Source organism: Chiloscyllium punctatum, chromosome 2 (genome assembly GCF_047496795.1).
Source record: "Chiloscyllium punctatum isolate Juve2018m chromosome 2, sChiPun1.3, whole genome shotgun sequence".
In the NCBI taxonomy this organism is placed as follows: Eukaryota; Metazoa; Chordata; class Chondrichthyes; order Orectolobiformes; family Hemiscylliidae; genus Chiloscyllium; species Chiloscyllium punctatum.
This window is the reverse complement of record NC_092740.1, coordinates 139,916,254-139,933,491: the sequence shown is the minus strand read 5'-3', so window position 1 is coordinate 139,933,491 and position 17,238 is coordinate 139,916,254. Positions and strand designations below refer to the sequence as shown.

The window sequence follows — 17,238 nt, the reverse complement described above, 5'->3', positions numbered from 1 at the left end:
AGTTAGGTAATTAAGGGGAAGTGAGACCAGAATGAGGGAGAAGGGAACAAATGGTCACAATAGTGGTTTTAAATGAGAAGTTTTTTGGGGGGTGGGGGTGGGGGTGGGGAGAGGTTCAAAGTGACCATAAGCACCAGCCAAATGGCCCATTTCTGCTCTGTAAATTATACTTAATCGTACGTAAGTGATGTCTCCAATAACAATCCAAACTAATCCTTACTGCTCTGCTCTTTCCCAATAACCCTCCAGCCTTCTCTGCTTCTGGGTGTTCATCTAACTTTCCCTTAAGGAAGTGCTCACTGCCATTTTAAAATGATCCTCATTTGTCACAAACTTTCCTGAAGTGCAGTCTATCAAAACCCTTCAATTTCTTTTTTGAAAAAAAAAGTTCAAGAGGTCCAGTTAAAATCACGCCTGCTGGTCACCTGAATTTCTCTTCCCTAAAATCATCCTTGTTCATCTTCTTGCAAGCTCTCTGTATAGAGGGTATTATTTGAATTTCAGATTATCCAAGCAAGATCTCAAGGTCCCAATGCTTGGGTGAACGGTGTTATCCAAACATTCGATTATCTGAATAAAATACTCCCTGCCAGTGTCGTTCAGATAATTGAGGTTGCCCAGTATTACCTGATCTTCACTGCATTCCTCACCCAAGTGGAGCCAGAACTGACTTGGAGCACACCTTCTGACCATTCCCTAGACCAAACCTCAGACTTCATCACAATGCTTTTCTAGTAAACCAACCACACTGTGACATTTTCCTCTGGGAGCACAACCCTGCAATTTCCTAACACAGGAACACGGCAACGGATTGAATTTCGTCTCCAAGTTCAAATGAGCATTCTCTACATTCCGTACTTACTCCATTAATCATTTATTCTAAACGCTTCAAAGATTTGCCTCTGATGATTCAGTGCTTGGATATCCCAGATCAATCCACTAATTTTGCTGCATATTCCTTCTCTTGCTTGTTACCCAGTGATCACTACTAAAAGGTTTACAAGAGATGTTAAATAATGATTCCACATTCAGCTAACCCAACTGACACTCAGGTTTAGCTTCACAACAATTTCAGAAGGGAGATTGGAAAATGGACACACAATAAGGTGAATGAGGAAAATCAGCTCTTAAAATCTGAACATATCGAACCTTCTTAAGTGTTGCAATCAGTTCACTGTGTTTCTGCAGATGCTGTGGAGTAACCTGGAGTGCCGCAAGTTCATCTAAGGTCTCAATGCATTTTTTCACATCCTAAAGGAACAGAAGTTATATGTGAGGCATTGCATCAATTTTGTATTTGCAGTTACTAAAATACAAAATTCCTAAATGTAACAATTTTATTCCTTGCATTAAAAGAAAAAAAAGTTAGATTTATGATTAGGTTTCGATTTGAAGTTTTAGGTTGAACAATTTCAGTTATGTTCAATTTCCAGGACATTGCAACTCATCCCCATTCTCACTGTTTTACGCAAAGTTTTACATTTACAAACTAAATCGTTCCTAATTTTCATTGACTATGCAGCCTAAATACCAGAAATTATTTTTGGCATTCTCCACAGAAGGACTGAAAACAACATACATTATTCAGAATTCCTCCGTAAAACTCATCTACTTTCTTTCTCCATCCATAAAATCTTTTCAAAAATAAAGAATTTGGTCACCCTGCCCATTACTTTCCAAATGGTACACCATGAAGATTACATAAATACAATTTCTCAATGATACTCGGACCCAGGGTAACCCAAAAAATATGTTAATTCTAGGTGCCAATGTAAGTAGTCCATGAAGTTACAGTAATCAAAAGACATAAGGTATGGATTTTGAATAGATGGCTTTGCCTCACTTATCCACAGTCACTCAATACACAGTTGATTGCCCAACATGCTGAATGGACTATCAAATTGGAAGTGTTTTAGTTTTAGCAAATGTAGTAACAATAATGCCTAAATAATGTGACATTGCAGTCATCAAAGGCTGACAGAAGCATTGATCTAGCCATATGGTTCTCTCAATGGCATCAAAGTCCTATATTGAGAAATTCTGAATTTTATTAATGTGAGAATTCCTCCAGAAACATGTGGCTCCACTGAACAAGATGACAAGTTTTTACTGATCTCAAATACTAAGTCTCTAGCGATGCTGAGGCATTAGCTGTGACAGGCGGCAGCTGAACTGGAGACACTGATTTTGTGCACCAATGTGATCAAGGGAACAAGTGTAGTAATCAGCCCATTGGGGTTTCAACTGTTTCCTTCACCTTCCACTGCAATCGGAAATGTGACTCGGCTACTTTTAGAGTTATACACACCTCCTGCAAACAATACTTGACTTTGTTTGGAGTTCTTCCAGCAACATTAGGAGTGCCTCCTTTTTGTGTAAAGTAAACATCCAAACATACCAAAGCATCAAACTGAAATAAGCTATCTACACCACACTTGTGACTGAAGTTCAAAGTACTCCAGAGACTACAAAGCACTTTGGAACATTGAGATTGTGTAAGATGCTTAAGTAAATAGATTTTCTTTTCTTTACTACATCAATGGAAATCATGCACCACTACACTGAAAATTAGTTATGGCATGATGTAGAACTGGAAGGATGACATGCTGCAATAGGTTATTAGTTTTGCAATTGTTTTTATTCACAACAACAAGAATAAAGTACTGCAAATACTGGATATCTGAAATTTTAAAAAAGTGCTGGAGAAGCTGGCCAGGTGTGGTAGCAGTTGTGCAGAGAGAGACCATATGACTTCAATATGAGTACTGACATTTTCTCTTCCACAGATGTTACCAGACCTGGTGAGTTTTTCTATCATTTTCTGTTTTCATTTTCACGGTCTTGACTGTATGTCAGACTGATAGGGACATCTGTTAGCAATGGGAACAGGTGACAAGTTTCATAAGTTTGGGGAGTCTCAATCAAATTCCATAGATCGTTGCACTGAAAAAGATCCATTTACATCTACTCTCTGCTTCTCATTAGTCAATCTCCTCACCATTCTATATGCTAAACCTTTACCATGAGCATTTACTTTCCAAAATAATCGTTGATGTAGTACCTTACCACTTTGCCTTCTAGAAATTTAACTATAGTACAGCCACTGGTTCTCCTTTGATCACAGCACATTACTTAGAGTCAGGGACACAGAATGGAAACTGACCCTTCGATCTAACCAGTCTCTAAACTAGCACCATATCCCTCCAAACTTTTCCTATTCATGATCTTATCCAAATCTTTTAAATGTTCTAAACCGTACCTACATTCACCACTTTCTCTGGCACATTCCATACATGAACCACTGAGTTGCCCCTCATGTCCTTTTCACATCTTTCTCCTCTCACCTTAAAAATATGTCCCCTTGTTTTGAACTCCCCCACCTTAGGGAAACGATCCATGTCATTCCCATTCCTAATTCACCTTATCAATGTCCCTCATGAGTTTATAACCTCAATAGGGTCACCCCTCAAACTCTTAAGCTCCAGTGAAAAAGGTCCCAGCCTACTTTTATATCTCAATATTCCTGGTAACTTTTTTCGGAATCCTCTCCACTTTAATAATCTCTCCTAGAACTTCTTCAAAGAACTTCAATAGATTGGTCAAGCGGGACTTCCTTTTCTCAAAACAATGCTGACTTTGCCTGATATTCTTGAACTTTTCCAAATGCCTTGCTATAACATCAACAGCATCTAAAGTTTATTTCTATGACAGATGTCACGTCAACTGGCTTTTGGTTCCTGCTTACTATCTTCTTCCATTTTTGAATTTAAAAAAAAAGTTATCTTTACTATCTTCCAGTTAAATTAGACTATCTCTGAAGCAAGGGAGCTTTGAAAAATTTAAACCAGTGCACCAAGCAATTCACTGCCTATTTCTCTGCAGACTGCAGGATAATATCCATTGGACCCATACATTTGTTGAGCCAAAGCTCAAACAATTTACTTAATACGGTTTCTCTGGTGATTGTGATATCCCCTCCCCATTTCTTGCTTTATCATTGTTCCTGAGATGTTATTTATATCCTTCATAATGAAGACTACTGCAAAATACCTGTTTAATTCATTATGCATTATTTTTCAGTATTAATTCTTCATTAAGTCTCATTTCTCTCATTTGGTTAACTCTCCTTTACATATTTATAGAAATTCTTACTATAGTTATTTTTGTGTTTCTGACTAGCTTTCTCTTGTAACCCATTTTCCCCTCCATTAAATTTTAGTCATTGTGCTTTGTTTTCAATATACTGTCCAAGTTTTTGACTATTCACCAGTTTTGGGAGAATTCTATGCTTTTTTAGAGTCATAGAAATATACAGCACAGAAACAACCCTTCGATCCAACTTGCCCAGATATCCTAAACTAATCTAGTCCCATTGGCTTGACCCATATTCCTCTAAACTCTTCCTATTTATATACCATCCAGTTGCCTTTTAAAGATGTAATTGTGTAATTGTACCAGCCTCCACTACTTCTTCTGGCAAGTCATTCCATACACTCACCACCCTCTGCATGAAAAAGTTGCCCCTTCGGTCCCTTTTAAATTTTACCCCTCTCACCCTAAATCTATGATCTCTCGTTCTGGACTCCCCTAACCCAGGGAAAAGATTTTGTCTACTTACTCTATCCATGTCCATGATTTTATAAACATATCACCCTTCAGCCTCCAACATTCCAGGGAAAACAGTGCCAGCCTATTCAGCCTCTCCCTATACCTCAAACCATCCAACCCTGGCAACATCCTTGTAAATCTTTTCCGAACTCTTTCAAGTTTCTTAACATCCTTCCCAAAGGAGGGAGACCAGAACTGCATGCAATATTCCAAAAATGGCCTAACCAATGTCCTGTACAACTGCAACATGACCTCCCAACTCCTATACTCAATGCTCTGACCAATAAAGAAAAGCATACCAACTGCCTTCTTCACTATCCTATCTACCAGTGACTCCACTTTAACCATTCTAGTTAACCACAGATAGTGGGCTCATCCCTTAGCATTTTCTTAGTCATTGGAACATATTCTGTATATTCTGAAATATCCCATTAAATGGCTGCTACTGCATCTTTATTAGCCTGTGCTTTAACCTAATTTGTGGGCAGCACGATGGCACAGTGGCTAGCACTGCTGCCTCACAGCGCCAGAGACCTGGGTTCAATTCCCACCTCAGGCGACTGACTGCGTGGAGTTTGCACATTCTCCCCGTGTCTGCGTGGGTTTCCTCCGGATGCTCCGGTTTCCTCCCACAGTCCAAAGATGTGCAGGTCAGGTGAATTGGCCATGCTAAGTTGCCCGTAGTGTTAGGTAAGGGGTAGATGTAGGGGTATGGGTGGGTTGTGCTTCGGCGGGGCGGCGTGGACTTGTTGGGCCGAAGGGCCTGTTTCCACACTAAGTAATCTAATCTAATCTAGTCACTTCACTTCAGCCAGCTCTGCTTTCATGCCCATATAACTTCCACCATTTAAAATGTTTAAAAATAGTCTCAAACCTGCTCCTCTCTCCCGCAAACTGAACAGAACATTCAGTCATATTATGGTGGCTGCTGTCCAAAGAGCCCTTCTCAGCAAGATGAATTAATACTAGTTTATTACACTATATCAGACCTAATACAGCCAACGCTCTGGCCAATTCCAGGGCATGATGTTCTAAGATGCTACCCTGAAAGCATTCTATGAAGTTTTCAGTGAAATGAGTGGGCAAATATCTGGCAAATGGAGGATAATGTGGGAAAAGATGAAAAAAAATGTTCATTTTGGCAGAAAGAATAAAAAAAGCATATTATCTAAACAGTGAGAGACTGCATAACTCTGAAATGCAGAGGGGATCTGTGTATGCTAGTGTATGAATTATAAAAAGTTAGAGAGAGTGTGCAGGTACAGTAAGTAATTAGGCAAGCTAATTGACTGTTTATAATTTATCACGAGGCAAGTTGAATACAGAAGTGAAAAGATTTAATTCAGTTGTACAGGTGACCACATCTGGAATACTGTACAGAGTACCGGTCTCCTTTGAGGAAGGTTGCAAATGAATTGGAAGCAATTCAGATAAGGTTTACCAGGTTCATACCTGGAATGGACAGCTTGTTTTGTGAGGAAAGGTTAGACACACTAAACATTTATTCACTGGAGTTAAGATGGGCAAGAAGCAAGTTGATTGAAACATACAAGCTCCTAAGGGGTCTTGTTAGGTTTCCTATGCAAAAGAAATTTTCTCTCCTGACAGAGCCTAGAACCAGGCATTGCTATTTTAAAATAAGGGGCCACATATTTAAAACTGTGATAGAAGAAAACATTTTTTTCTGACAGAAATGCCGTTGAACCTTCTTCCTCAAAAGGCAGTGGAACCCTTGAATATATTTCAGGCAACAGTATGTAGATTCTTGAGAAGTAAGGGAGTGCAAGGTTCAGGGGTGTAAATTAATCAGATCAGCCGAAGGGTCTTATTTGAATGCCAGAGCCACGCATTCTTGTTCTTATTTTGAACATAAGTCTGTATGTTCACAAAATTACAAGATAAAAGGTGACAATCCTGATAAATTACAAAATTACAAAACTATTCTGAAGTGTCTACTTGAAACAATTGTCAAATAGTTAAAAAGTACATAAACATATACAACAAAATAAATCAATCACAGCTCTATTATTCAGAAATTGAACTTACAATCGTTCTCTTCATCACAAAATTTACACCAATCAGGCACAGATCCAATGTTGTATTCAACTACTGAGTACTCACAGGCTTGTCGATCTTCAGTGATAATTTAATTTCACTGTGCAACTTTTGAAGTCTCAATTCCATTGACATTTCTGTGAACCAAGGTAAAGGAAGTCATATTTTGTGAAATAAAATTCAGTCAGCTTTTCTATTAGTACTGCAATGAATCTAAACAGACACCTCTTTTTTTTTCTATTTTCTTGAAGTTGAGTTTTTCTTCTCTCTTTCCTTCTTTCTCCTCTTTGGTTTGCCTGGAAGGAAAGATAAATCGAAGTTAACAGATGAACTATACTTATGCAATTGGTTTCACCTGACGAGAGGAAAACAACCACCGCATCCAAGTTTAGAACTTTCAGTCAAAAGGGATTCCTTTCCCAAAACTGGGATCCCCAAAGGTTTTATGGAAACATATTATTTCAAAATGAACTTCACAACACTGATGAATTACAAATATTTCACAAAGCACTCATTTCTATTCCTAAAAGAAGATCTGAAGATGTGTCAGATCCAAATTATTTCAATAATCAACATGCATCATGTTCAACATGGAAGAATTTATCAACAGAATCTGGTACTTACTGCTCATCTTTTTTGCTTTCCTCCACTTTGCACAGCTTTTCTTCCTGTTCCCTTTCATTTTGTTTTTTCATTAGATTTCTTCTATTAGCAGCATCCCACTTTGTTTTTTTGGTTTTCTCTTCCTTTGAGCATAATGGTGAACAAACAAAAATGTTATACATGAGCAAAATCAAACAAAAACAAGATAAAGCTGTATTAGAGGAATGCATGTCAAAGTTAATGAAAGTTATCTTAGGGCTGATGGTGCTAATCTGAAAAAAGTGAGCAAACAACAGCATGATTCTATTGTCTCACAAAGCAGGAATTTCTCCTGCTAAGTGAACAACTGCACAATCCACAAAGATAAACTTGTCACAGTCAGCAGCAAGAACAGATCTTGATTCTACAATTAAAGCTGGTGGACAACTGAATGGTTAGAATGATTCTGGTCTCCTCTTCAGGCTGAAAGCTTGGTGGTGACAATTGCTTTTTTGGAGCAGGAAGTGGGACATCAAGAACTACATCATTAGGTCTTTCAAGGGTAACCACAGAACATGGAACTTTACCATATGCATTTCGTAGCTCTTCATAAACGTAACAATCCATTACAATTGTATCTATATGCAACAGCAGCAGTTGTTCTAGGCCACAGTAGAAAACACAGATCAGTTTCTTACACTTGTTTTATTAGATTAGATTCCCTACAGTGTGGAAACAGGCCCTTTGGCCCAACAAGTCCCCGTTTTGTTTTGGGAAAAGATTCCCAGCTATTGTTCTCAAATTTATTTCCTGACAAAAAACATCCTGCAAGTTAAAATAAACTGTCCCACCACTTAGCAGAGGTATTAACGTGTGTTAACACATCCATCATTCTTAATGGACTTCAAAAGAACCAACTTCCAAACTGTGCATAATTAATCCATTCCAAATCCATTTCTCTACTCATCAAGAACAGACGCTGGGAAATCAAGTTACTGGAAGTCTAATAATTCTCTGATTTTCAAACATACTCCAGCAGACCAGAAGAAATATTCGGAAAATAGACATCCCATCAGTGTAACCTGAGGGGAATCAGCCAAACATAAAGCAGGTTCAAGAAAATGAAATCCTATGCTGTTGTCTGTACTTTTAGATGTCAAACAGTGCTTACTCCATCTTCTGGTTCCTCCTCTTCGGACTCTGAAGTTGACTTGGTCTTGGTGCTTCTCCTCCTCTTAGGTTCTGCAAGGTCCTTCTTTCCTTCCTTTTTAACTAGTTCTTTTTTTGGTTTGTCATTCTTTTTATCCTCTTTCTTCTCTTCCTCCTCCTTCACTTTCTTTTGCTCATGTTGTTTCTTTCGTTTTTCTTCCAAGGCTGCCTTCTTCACCTCAGCTTTGTTCATATCATCATTCTCACTGGCAGAACATACAAAACATCAGCTACAAAAAATTCATACTTCAAAACAAGCAACAGTGGAACTCAGAAACAAAGGTTTTAGTGGACAAGACATCCACTTGGTCACAACTTTCAACTCATCCCATTTCCTCTTATCTCTCTCGATTCCATTTCATAAGAGGATCAATTCTTAATCAAAGACAAACATAGAAACTGCTGGAAAAGCTCATCAGACCTGGCAGCATTTGTGCAGAGAAATAAGAGTTGATGTTTTGGGTTGAGTGGCCCTTCCTCAGAACTGGAGAATTTTAGCCATTTTGAGAGGATCTAATCTCAATATTAGAGGGATATCAGTAAATAGTAAGGTGGTAAATGTTGGGTGAAGTAAAATTTTAAATTGATAGATTTAAGAGCTATGGGGCACAGATGGAAACTGCAGCTGTAGTACAGATCAACCATTGTCTAAATGAATGCTAGAACAGCTCAAAAGACTGCTTAGCACTTTTTTAATGCTTTTGATGTTCCCAACAGTGTTAGCTTCTCACAAACAGTATCAACAAGATTGGTGACAAGGAAATTAATAAAATCTTGAAATAAATTATACAATGTAGTATACTAAAAAAAACCTGAAGTTGTACATCTTTCAGATGAGGTATTGAATCAAAGACCCAAAAGACCTAAAGTGGATACAATAAATGTTTCAGCATATTTCACAAGGGAATCTACCGAACACCAGCATAATTTACTTGATGGCAAAGAGGGTAAAATTGTGGATTGTACCACTTCTACCATCAACCTTTCAATTTTGAATAACTAATATGGCACAAAACAGACTTTCACTCAACCAATGTTAGTCCAATACAGATTCTGAAATTGCAACCTGGCTGCTATGTTCTCTACATTACAAGAATGATCATTCGGGAAATGTTTTATTCACTGGCTATAAAGTGTTTTGGGTATCCTCAGCTCTTGAAAGGAGCTACATAAAATTTAAGTATTTCTTTGAAACTGCAGTATTGCTCATAATATATAACTTCCCTAAAAATAAAGCAAAATAATGTCCTCACCCAGCCTTTCAGAGTCACAGAGCACAGAAGAGGCTTTTGGACCCAACAAGTCAATGCCAATGTTAATCCCATTTTCCAGGACTTGGCCCAAAGTCTTGACTGTTCAAGTACTCATCCAACTCCTTTTTAAAAGTTGGGAGGTGCTCTACCTTGACTACCCTCCCAGGCAGATTCCCAACATCCTCTGGGTGAAAAATATTTCCATCAGATTCCCTCTAAACTTCCTGTCCTTCGCATTAAAATTATGCCCTATCATTACTGACTCTACAACTAAAGGGAACAGCTGTTTCCTACCCCCTGTCCATGCTACTCGCTCTGATAAATCGCAATCAGTTCCCTTCTCAGCCTTCTCTAAAGAAAACAACCCAAGCTTAATCCATTCTCTCACCATAACTAAAACGCTCCATCTCATTCAATATCCTGATGACTCTGCTCTGCACCTCTGCCATTGCAATCACATCATCTTATAGTGGGGTGACCAGAACTGCACAGTACTCCAGCTTGGCTTAACCAAAATTTTGCATAATTTTGTATAAACCTCGGTGCTCTAATAATCTACCCCATGACTGATGAGGCAAGTGTTCCATATTTCTTCTTAACCAACTAATTAATATAACATGCCACCTTCAGGGATCTGTGGACAAGCACTCCAAGATCCTTCTGTTCCTGTGAGCTTCCTAGTGACCTGCCATTCATTCAGCACTCCATACTGTTGAGACAGATATTAGATTCAGATCATGCTGAATGATTCAAACAATGAAAAGTTAAGGTTTCGTTAACCCTGAAAGTCTTAAACAATGAATGTTGAACCAGCTAACCTTTCATCGCCTGTGCGTGCAGCCATTATCATGGCTTTAGGTCGCCTTCCTCTAGGTTTTGGAGTCTTCACCTCAACAGCTGCAAGCAGAAAAGCACAGAGAGATGCATAAAGATGAGATCTTGACAGATGTAGCACTCAAAACACTGCCACATAAAAGACTGCAAAGTATACTATTCATATTTGCGAAAACAACCACATGCATCTAAAACTAGCTGCAAGTTGCATGTGCACACGTGGAAAAAATATCAAAGAGCACAAATTTTTTTTTGAAAAGCTAACTTAATCAACAACACTAGAATAAAGTCAGCGATGCATTTAATTCAAAGCCAAGTTAAATCTATCAGACGGATCTCGAGTGATCCTTTTCCCAAATGATGATTTGTGTTAAGTTTCAGGCTAACAAAACATTTGTATTTCTCTTCTGCTGGTTTAAAATTTTAAAACACTAACACTAAAATAGATATAGAGGAACCTCGATTATCCGAAGGACACAGGTGGGGAGTATGTCGTTCAATTAATCGAATTCCGGATAATCAAATGCCGGATAACAGTTTAGCCAAGCCCTGGGACCTTGCGATCATGACTGATAATCCGATATTCGGATAATCGAGGTTCCTCTGTACAAACTGAAAATTGTACAAGTCTTACTGGTACTTTAGAATGGTTTACATAAAGTGAATATATAGCCCCATCAGACAGCCCCTATTTCATCTATACCACGTTTCTCTCGGCTGTATTAAGCAAACGTAGCCTTAATTGTTGCATTCAAAACTTGCCCACTATTTTAAGAAATGCAAACATGCATCACCACTTCCAAAGCTCAACACAAACTGGCCCGTGACCAAAGACTTCATTTAATTTTTCAACAGCCAGACTTCCCAGGTTTTCAGTTTAGATCCAGCAATACGCAATGAAAAAAACTGAATTGGATTTTCATGTCAATCCCTTAAAACAATCTCCATATAAGGACACAACTTCACTCTAGGGGAAAAATATTCTCCACTTTATGAAATACTTCATCCCTTATAAAATAGCAGACATATTGATGATGAGAATAATACTTTTTGCTTCAAATGTCACACTTTGTCAGATGAAAAATAATAATTTATTCAGCCAGGCAGAGGGGGATAGTGGTGAATGAGGCTCATTGCACCATCATTCTGCCTGATTTTAAAAAGTTTTCATAGATTTGTCTCACTTCTTCCAAATTAAAATGATGTCATTATGTGAACCCATTTAGGTCCAGGCTATACCTAGACTTTCATGGCGTTCCTGGAAAATTTATTGCTCCAATATTATTTCTCCCTTCTCTGTGTCATCTTCTAATACACTGATGATATACACTGCTGTCATCAACACCTCTCATCTTGAAGTGAAAAGTGATAATATCCACCATCATGTCACGTATTCTTCAATTTCCTCTCTCAATTTTGCCACCTTCATTTTCAGGAATTGGCTCTTCACCAATTATCTCTATAAGCCGACACTCCCACAGGTGGTGAGAAGGGGGTGTGACTATTTCATACTTGTAAGTTTTCTATCATGTCACATTTACTCTCACACTATCACCCTTTCACACCAATGCTCTAGATATGCCTGTCTTCCAACTTCAGCCAAGAAACTCAGCCACATGTTCTACTGCCTAGATTTCCAATCTCACCGAGTCCCCCTCAACAACATACTACTCCTTGGTCTCACCTTTCACAGCAACCAGCCTCCACATTCAATGGCAACATCCTGTTCCACTTCCTTCACGCCCATCAACTCAGTGCTTCCCAAACTGTAAGATCCAACATCTGTCCTTTTACCTCCCGTCCCACCATCTGGGATCCTAATACCTTTTCCAGGTGATACAATATTGAAAGAAGTAAAATTAAAATGTGTTTGATGCTCATAAAACAATCCACTCTATACAAGGGAACCAAATGCAAATTAGGTCATCATTTTGTTGAATACCTCTGCTCAGTCCACAAGTTTGTCCTAAGCTGCTGGTTACTCACCATTCTATTTCTCTGTCTCACTCAGTACTCCGTTCTCAGCCAGCTGCACCATCCCAATAAATCCAAAGGATGTACACATAGGCGTCTTTGCAGCTATCCAGACACCACTGCTCCTTTTTTTTAAAATGTAGGCAGCTGTTATTTGTAATCATTCCATTCATTAAATCAGATCTGTCTTCCATCGAAGACACCTGCCTTCTGCCCTTTTCTCTTCCAACCCTACTCTCCTCACACTTACACTTGCTTAGAAATTATATCTGTAATGTATTTCAGCCTTCACAAAAAGTCACAGACCTTAAATGTGAATTCTATTTCTCTCCCCTCAGATGATGAGACCTGAGCATTTCCAACAAGTTTTGCTTATATTTAAGATTGCTCTGTTGTTCTGCATTTTGACAATGACATTTCTGCCTTGATTCTTAACTGTAATACACTTCAGCAACATTCAGCCAATTCTGCCTGTGCTCAATCCAGCTTGACTGGAGGATTGGAAAGAAATTACACACCTTGTTTCTTCCGCTTGGCGCTCTGCTTTTCAGTTTCAGATTCTGAACCAACATCTACTTGGTCAATCTAAATGTAAAAAAGGTTTATACATTTCAGATCAAAGTTAACTCAATTTTAAATAAACCTGTGACCACAATGTGTGATGGAACTGTAACTTAAGTTTCTTTATAACGTACATGCACCATAGAATCAGGGAATTACAACTATCCAGTGTGCACTGTCCTTTTGAAGAGAGTCTGTCGCTGCAATCTCACTTTTACCATGGCTAACCTACCTAGCCTGCACATCCCTGGACACTACATCCCAATACACCTATCCTGCACATTTTTGAACTGTGGGGAAAAAACCAGAGCGCCTGGATGAGACTTGGTAGGTACAGGACAAATGTGCAAACTCCACACAATCACCCAAGCCTATGATTGAATCCAAGTTCCTGGTGCCCTACTAACCACTGAGCCACCATGCCACCCAACTTTGTGCAGGAAAATAATCTTGCAGCGCATGCCCAACAATGATAGTCATTTGTGTGAATTGACTTTTGATGCAACCTCTAATGCAGAAGGACTATCAGAATGATCCACAGAAGGTATATGTTAAACAAAACCGCACATCTCTTCTCTTCCAGAACTCAATGGCAGTAAGGTATGGAACAAAGGCCAGACATGGAGTCATAGAGCTGTACAGCATAGAAACAGACTCCTTGGTCCAATTCATCCACGTGAACCAGATATCCTAAATAAATCTAGTCCAGTTTGCTAGCATTTGGCCCATATCTCTCAAGTCCTTCCTATTCATATAGCCAACCAGATGCCTTTTAAATACTGTAACTGTACCATCCTCTACCTCTTCCTCTGGCAGCTCAATGCATATACACACCCCACTCTGCCATGGAAAAGTTGCCCTTTAGATCCCTTTTACATTTTTCCCCTCCTCACCTTAAACCTACACCCTCTAGATTTGGACTCCCCCAACTCGGGGAGAAGTCCTTGCCTATTCACCCTATCCAGGCCCCTCATGAGGTGGCACAGTGGCGAGCACTGCTGCCTCACAGCGCCAGGGATCCGGATTCAATTCTAGCCTCAGGCACCTGTCTGTGTGGAGTTTGCACATTCTCCCCTTGTCTGCGTAGGTTTCTGCCGGGTGCTCCAGTTTCCTCCCACAATCCAAAGATGTGCATGTCAGGTGAACTGGCTATGCTAAATTGTCCATAGTGTTCAGGGATATGTAGGTTAGGTGTACTAGTCAGGGGTAAATGTCAAGTAATAGGGTAGGGGAATGGGTTTGGTGGGATACTCTTTGGACCGTTGGTGTGGACTTGTTGGGCCAAAGGACCTGTTTCCATATTGTAGGGATTCTATGATTTTATAAACCTTCATAAGATCATCCCTCAGCCTCCGACACTCCAGATATACCTGATCAGGTCCAACTGATACCTATCCAACTTTGTGTTTAAGAATTCCAGCACCAACTCGTCTGTAATATGGACAGTTTCCAAGATGTCACTGTTTATTTCCCCACTTTCTCTATCTTCCATATTCTTCTCCACAGCAAACAGATGCAATATACTCATTTAGTATCTCCCCCATATCCTATGGACCCACACATCAGCCTTGCTGATCTTTAAGAGGTCCTATTTTCTCTCTAGTTATTCTTTTGTCCTTTATGTATTTATAGAATCCCTTTGAATTCTCCTTAACCATATTTGCCAAAGCTATCTTTTGCCCTCCTGAATTCCCTCTTAAGTATCTCTTACTGCTTTCATACTTTCCTAGGGATTCACTCGATCCCTGCAATGCTTTCTTCTTACTCTGGACGAAAAAACCTCAATTTCTCTAGTCATCCAGCATTCTCTACACCTACCAGCTTTGCCCTTCACCCTAGCAGGAACATACCATCTCTGGATTCTTGTTATCTCATTTTTGAAGGCTTCCCATTTTCCAGCCATCCCTTTACCTGCAAACATCCACCCCATCAACGTTTGAAAGCTCTTGCCCAATACCGTTAAAATTGGCATTCCTCCAACTTGGAACTTTAACTTTCAGATTTGGACTACCTTTTTCCATCACTATTTTAAAACAAAGAATTACGGTCAGTGGCCCCAGCACGCTCCCCCACTGACACCTTAGTCACTTGACCTGTCTTATTTCCCAAGAGTAGGTCAAATTTCACAACTTCTCTCGTCAATACATTCAAATACTGAATCATAAAATGTTGTCGTACACACTTAAAATTCCTCTCCATTCAAGCCCTTAACACTATGGTAGCCCCAGTCTATGTTTGGAAAATCAAAGTCCCCTACTATAACCATGCTATCATTCTTACAAATAATTGAGATCTCGTTATTGATGTGTTTTTCAATTTCCTGCTGATTTAGGGCATTCTATAGTACGATCCCAATAAAATCCTTTTATTTGGGTGGAACGGAGAAATAAACTTTCCTAAATGCATTCCCAGGAATATCCTCCAGGATAAAAAACATCCCCTGCTTGATTGGCATATATTCATAAACATCCTCTCCTTCATCCATTGATGCTCAAAGTGGCAATGTGCCCCATCTGCAAGACGGGCAAGAGAAATCCATCAAGGCTGTTTGAACATGACCTTCCAAGCTAACAACCATCTAGTAGGACAAGGTCAGCACGCACGTAAGAACAGCAACCCCTGCAAGACCCTCTCCAAACCACTCACCATCCTGTCTTGGAAATATATCGGCCATTCCTTCAGCACCGTTGGGTCAAAATCCTGGAACTTCCTCCCTAACCACATTGTATGCCGTAGCTAGATGCACAGTCTGCAGTGGTTCATGAAAGCTGCTCATCACCACCTTCTTAAGGACAACTAGGCAAGGGCAATCAATGTTGTCCCAGTCAGTGATGCCATGTCACACAAGTGATCTTTTTCTTTTAAAAAAGTCTACCTTGCCCATTAACTAAGCCTGTACAAATCCTATTGAAACAAGAGGCTTATGACTTACTCAAGACATTTATCATTATATTATCTCTCAATATGAAAATATTACATTTGCTTTCTATATCCAAATCACTAGTGTATATTGTGAACAGCTGGGGCCTGTCCTTGCATAACCCACACATCACAATGTTTATGTCTGCAGCACGGCTCACACTAAAACTTTAAACCGGTATTTGTATAGAGTCAGAGTGAGGTTATTACACACCTTTGGCTTGGATGCTACTTAAGCCCTGGGCTCTTTTCCCGCAGATTTGATCAATGCAATTGTTCCACCAAATTCATCAGAACCTTCACATTCTGCCTTTTTAAGAATTTACATCATGCCACTGCATATTATTTGGTACAAGGGTAATATAGGTTGCATGTTGTGAGGAGTGAATAATGGAGTTAATAGTTCAATTAGAGCAGTAAGAATTTAAGATATTGAACAGTGGAGAAAACATTGCATGGACCAAAATGCCTCCACCTTCTCAGATTTCTCATTGGATTCTGACAGAGCGAGAGGGAAGAGTTACTAATGTGACTAGGAATGAGCTCAATTGAAGCTTATAAAAGGACAAAGCCCCAGCTTGATATGTTCTCCGCCTTTTCCTCATGGCCCCAGGTCCTTTGCTCGAACTGGGAGAGAAGGGAATTGGGGAAGTGATGAATTGATGTTTGTTTCTGTTAAGTATTAGGAAAAACAGCGCAAGCGCGATTCTGCCCTTCTCCAATGCTGATTTTCCTGACTTGAGGAGCACGTGTGAGGCCCTTCCCTAGCACGGGCATTGAGGAGCATTTACTCTGAGTGGTAAAACTTTGTTTGAAACAGACCGCAATGGAGATCAGCACCCAGGGAAGCGAGGGAATAGCAGGCTACTTCCAGCAGCACGTCAAGATGTGGGCCTGGACACAGAAGGGGCTCTGAAATCAGGATGGATTCAGGGCAAATTCAGGGAGATTTGGGGGCTGTTTGTAAGAGACCGAGCATAGCATCTAATAACAAGTTTAACAAGTTTACACAAGATCTTCCACCCCATCTACTGATAAGCAGATACCAGTGGAGGGTAACTTATGAATGACTGACTATCTTGGACTAGTAGGGACAAATTAAACCCATCTGATGGAAGGCTTGCGCTCAGTCCTGTAATAATTCAGTCTCATGTAAATGGACACCAGAACAAGAGCAACCAATTCATTCTGCACTTAATTCTACATTTTAACATTTGAAGAATTATATACAACAGATGTGCAT

At 39.5% G+C, this 17,238-nt stretch overlaps 1 protein-coding gene across 1 annotated transcript in view; it reads right to left on the bottom strand.

The window, feature by feature from the left end:
* The window catches only part of psip1a (PC4 and SFRS1 interacting protein 1a), a 39,461-nt gene that overhangs the window by 5,942 nt on the left and 16,281 nt on the right, over nucleotides 1-17,238 (bottom strand). Inside the window, exons 6-12 of the mRNA XM_072589138.1 lie at nucleotides 13,034-13,100; nucleotides 10,526-10,604; nucleotides 8,417-8,660; nucleotides 7,288-7,409; nucleotides 6,889-6,959; nucleotides 6,730-6,800; nucleotides 1,150-1,251 (exon numbers count right to left, since the gene is read on the bottom strand). Of these exons, the coding sequence (XP_072445239.1) occupies nucleotides 1,150-1,251; nucleotides 6,730-6,800; nucleotides 6,889-6,959; nucleotides 7,288-7,409; nucleotides 8,417-8,660; nucleotides 10,526-10,604; nucleotides 13,034-13,100 (756 nt within the window). The remainder of the gene's footprint in view (nucleotides 1-1,149; nucleotides 1,252-6,729; nucleotides 6,801-6,888; nucleotides 6,960-7,287; nucleotides 7,410-8,416; nucleotides 8,661-10,525; nucleotides 10,605-13,033; nucleotides 13,101-17,238) is intronic.